The following is a 2919-nucleotide window of genomic DNA, read 5'->3' on the forward strand; positions in this document are numbered from 1 at the left end:
ATTTTTTTTCATGCTGTTAAATTTTAAGAGTTCTTTATATATTTCGGATACCTGTTCTTTATCTGATATGTTTTACAGAGATTTTCTCCCGGTCTGTGGCTTATCTGTTAACAGCAACTACTGTAGAGCAGAAGTTTTTAATTTTAATGAAGTCTAACTTATTAATTTTTTGTTTTATGGATTGTGCTTTTGGTATTGTGTTCTATGAAGTTATTGACAAACCAAAAGCCACATAGATTTTCTCTTGTTATCTTCTAGGAGTTCCATAGTTTTGCATTTTACTTTTAGGTTTATGATCCATTTGGGGTTAATCTTTGTGAAAGGCTTAAAGTCTGCATCTACATGAATACTTTTGCATGTGAATGTCTAGTTGTTCCAGCACTATTTCTTGAAAAGATTATCTTTTTTACACTGATTGTCTTAGCTCCTTTATCAAAGATCAGTTGACTATAGTTGTGTGGGTCTATTTCTGATCTCTTTATTCCATTGATCTATTTGTCTATTGTTTTCACCAATATTACACTGTCTTGATTAAAGTAGCTTTATAGTAAGTCTTGAAGCCAGATAGTGTCAGCCCTCTGACTTTGTTCTCTTTCAATATTTTGTTCTCTTTGAGAGAGCACATGTGCATGCACACACACAAGCAGGGGAGGGGCAGAGAGAGAGAGAATCCCATGCTGACAGCATGGAGCCTGATGTGGGGCTCTATCTCACAGTCTGTGAGATCATGACCTGAGCCAAAACCAAGAGTCAGAACCCAACCAACTGAGCCACTCAGGCGCCCTAACTTTTACATTTTCATATCAACTTTAGGATTAGTTTTTTTGATACACATAAAATAACTGATGGGATTTTCATTGGGATTATATATATATATAGATCCAATCTATAGATCAAGTTGGAGAGAACTGATATGTTGATAATATTGTTTCTTCCTATCTCTGTGTATCGAATATCTTTCTATTTAGATATTCTTTGATTTTTTCCATCGGAGTTTTATAGCTTTCCTCATATAAATCTTGCACATATTTTGTTATATTTATACCTTGCACATATTTTGTTAGATTTATACCTAAGTATTTCATTTTCTTGGTGCTAAATGCATTGTGTTTAAAACACTTTTTTAGGTTTAATGAGGTTTACTACAAAAAATTGCACATATTAAATGTATATGTCTAATGAGTTTGGGCATATAAATATATTTGTGATACTTATCACCACAACCAGGGTGATAAGCATAACCATTACCTCCAAACATTTCATTGTGTTCTTTTGCATTTTGTTTTGTTTTGTTAAGGATACTTAACATGGGATATATCATCTTCACATATTTTAAAGTGCATGATACCATATACAACAATGATATTGTTGGGGTTTTTTTAAGCAAGTTCTACATGCAACATGGGGCTTGAACTCATGACGCTGAGATCAGGAGTTGCATTCTCTTCTAACTGAGCCATCCAGGATCCCCATTATTGTTTTTAATTTCAAATTCCAATTTGTGCCTTTTGTGTTTTATCCTTGTAACCTTGCTATAGTTGCTTCTTGGTCAGGAGCCTTTTGGTTGATTCTTTGGGGTTTTCAACACAATCATATCATCTGTGAACAAAGACAGTTTTATTTCTTCCTTCCCGACCTGTATTCCTTTTCTTGCCATATTGCATTATCTAGTACTTTCAGTATGATGTTGAATAGGAATGATGTTGAATGGTGAGATGGGCAGCCTGACTTTGTTTCTGATTTTAGGGGAAAACCATCTAGTTTCTTACCATTAGAGAAGATGTCATCTATTGGTTGTTGGTAGATGTTCTTTATCATGTCAAGGAAGTTCCTCTTGACTCATACTTTGCTAAGAGTTTCTATAATGAATCATGTTGGATTTTATCAAATGCTTTTTCTTTTTTTGGCTGGGTACAGTGCACTTTATTGATAGTACATGACAAAGTTGGGCTCCCTAAGTTTCTCCCTTTCTACAGGAGTTCTGGGATTGAAACTTTATTGAGGTTGGGGATTCTCAGTGTGTTGAGGGATGAGTTGGGGCAAGGACTCTTCAGTAGCTGAGAGATTCTCTCTTCCTCTTATGCTCTCACTGGGGCTGGTATTTCAGGGGGCTCTTACTCCTTGGAGGCCATGTGGACCATAAGGTCCATCACCTGGTTACTGTAGCCAAATTCACTGTAGTACCAGGAAATGAGCTAGACTAAGAGGTCATTGAGAGCAATACCAGCCCTAGCATCAGAGGTGTAAGAGTGGGTGTCACTGTTAAAGTCACAGGAGGCAACTTGGTCCTCATTGTAGCCTAGGATGCCCTCGAGGGGGGCCTCTGGTGCCTGCTTCACCATATTTTTTATGTCATTGTATTTGGCAGCTTTCTCCAGGCAGCAGGTTGGATCTATGACTGACACACTGGGGATGGGGACATGTAAGGCCATACCAGTAAGCTTCTGATTCAGCTCAGAAATAACCTTGCTCACAGCCTTGACAGCACCAGTAGAAGCAGGGATAATGTTGTGGGCAGCCCATCAGCCATCACACCACAGCTTTCCAGAGTGGCCATCCACAACCTTTTGGGTGGTTGTGATAGCATAGACTGTGGTCATGAGTCCCTCCATGATGCTAAAGTTGTCATGGATGACTTTGGCCAGAGGGGCCAAGTAGTTGGTGGTCCAGCTATACTAGTAGATTCATCGATTTCTCCTTGAATTTCTATCAGTTTTTGCCTTATATATTTAGACACTGTTGTTAGTTGCACACACATTAAGGATTGCTATCTCTTCCTGGAGAGTTGAACTTTTATCATTATGTAATGCCCTTCTTTATCTCTAATAATTTTCCTTGCTCTGAAGTCTGCTTTGTCTGACTTTCTTTTGTTACTACTGCTACTCTGACTTTCTTTTGTTTACTTTTAGCATGCTGTAT

At 37.8% G+C, this 2919-nt stretch overlaps 1 protein-coding gene across 1 annotated transcript; it reads right to left on the reverse strand.

Annotated features, from left to right (window-relative positions):
• Positions 1-2099: 2099 nt before the first annotated feature.
• LOC122477577 (glyceraldehyde-3-phosphate dehydrogenase-like) lies at positions 2100-2432 on the reverse strand. Its single transcript, XM_043570703.1, has one exon. It carries the CDS (start codon positions 2430-2432, stop codon positions 2196-2198), a length of 237 nt encoding a protein of 78 aa, XP_043426638.1. The 3' UTR covers positions 2100-2195.
• Positions 2433-2919: the final 487 nt, after the last annotated feature.

The sequence above is a fragment of the Prionailurus bengalensis genome, chromosome X (genome assembly GCF_016509475.1).
Source record: "Prionailurus bengalensis isolate Pbe53 chromosome X, Fcat_Pben_1.1_paternal_pri, whole genome shotgun sequence".
NCBI classification, from domain to species: Eukaryota; Metazoa; Chordata; class Mammalia; order Carnivora; family Felidae; genus Prionailurus; species Prionailurus bengalensis.

Excerpts from the sequence above, each read along its gene's own strand:
- LOC122477577 (XM_043570703.1), bottom strand. The coding sequence starts at position 2,432 with ATGGCCTTACATGTCCCCATCCCCAGTGTGTCAGTCATAGATCCAACC.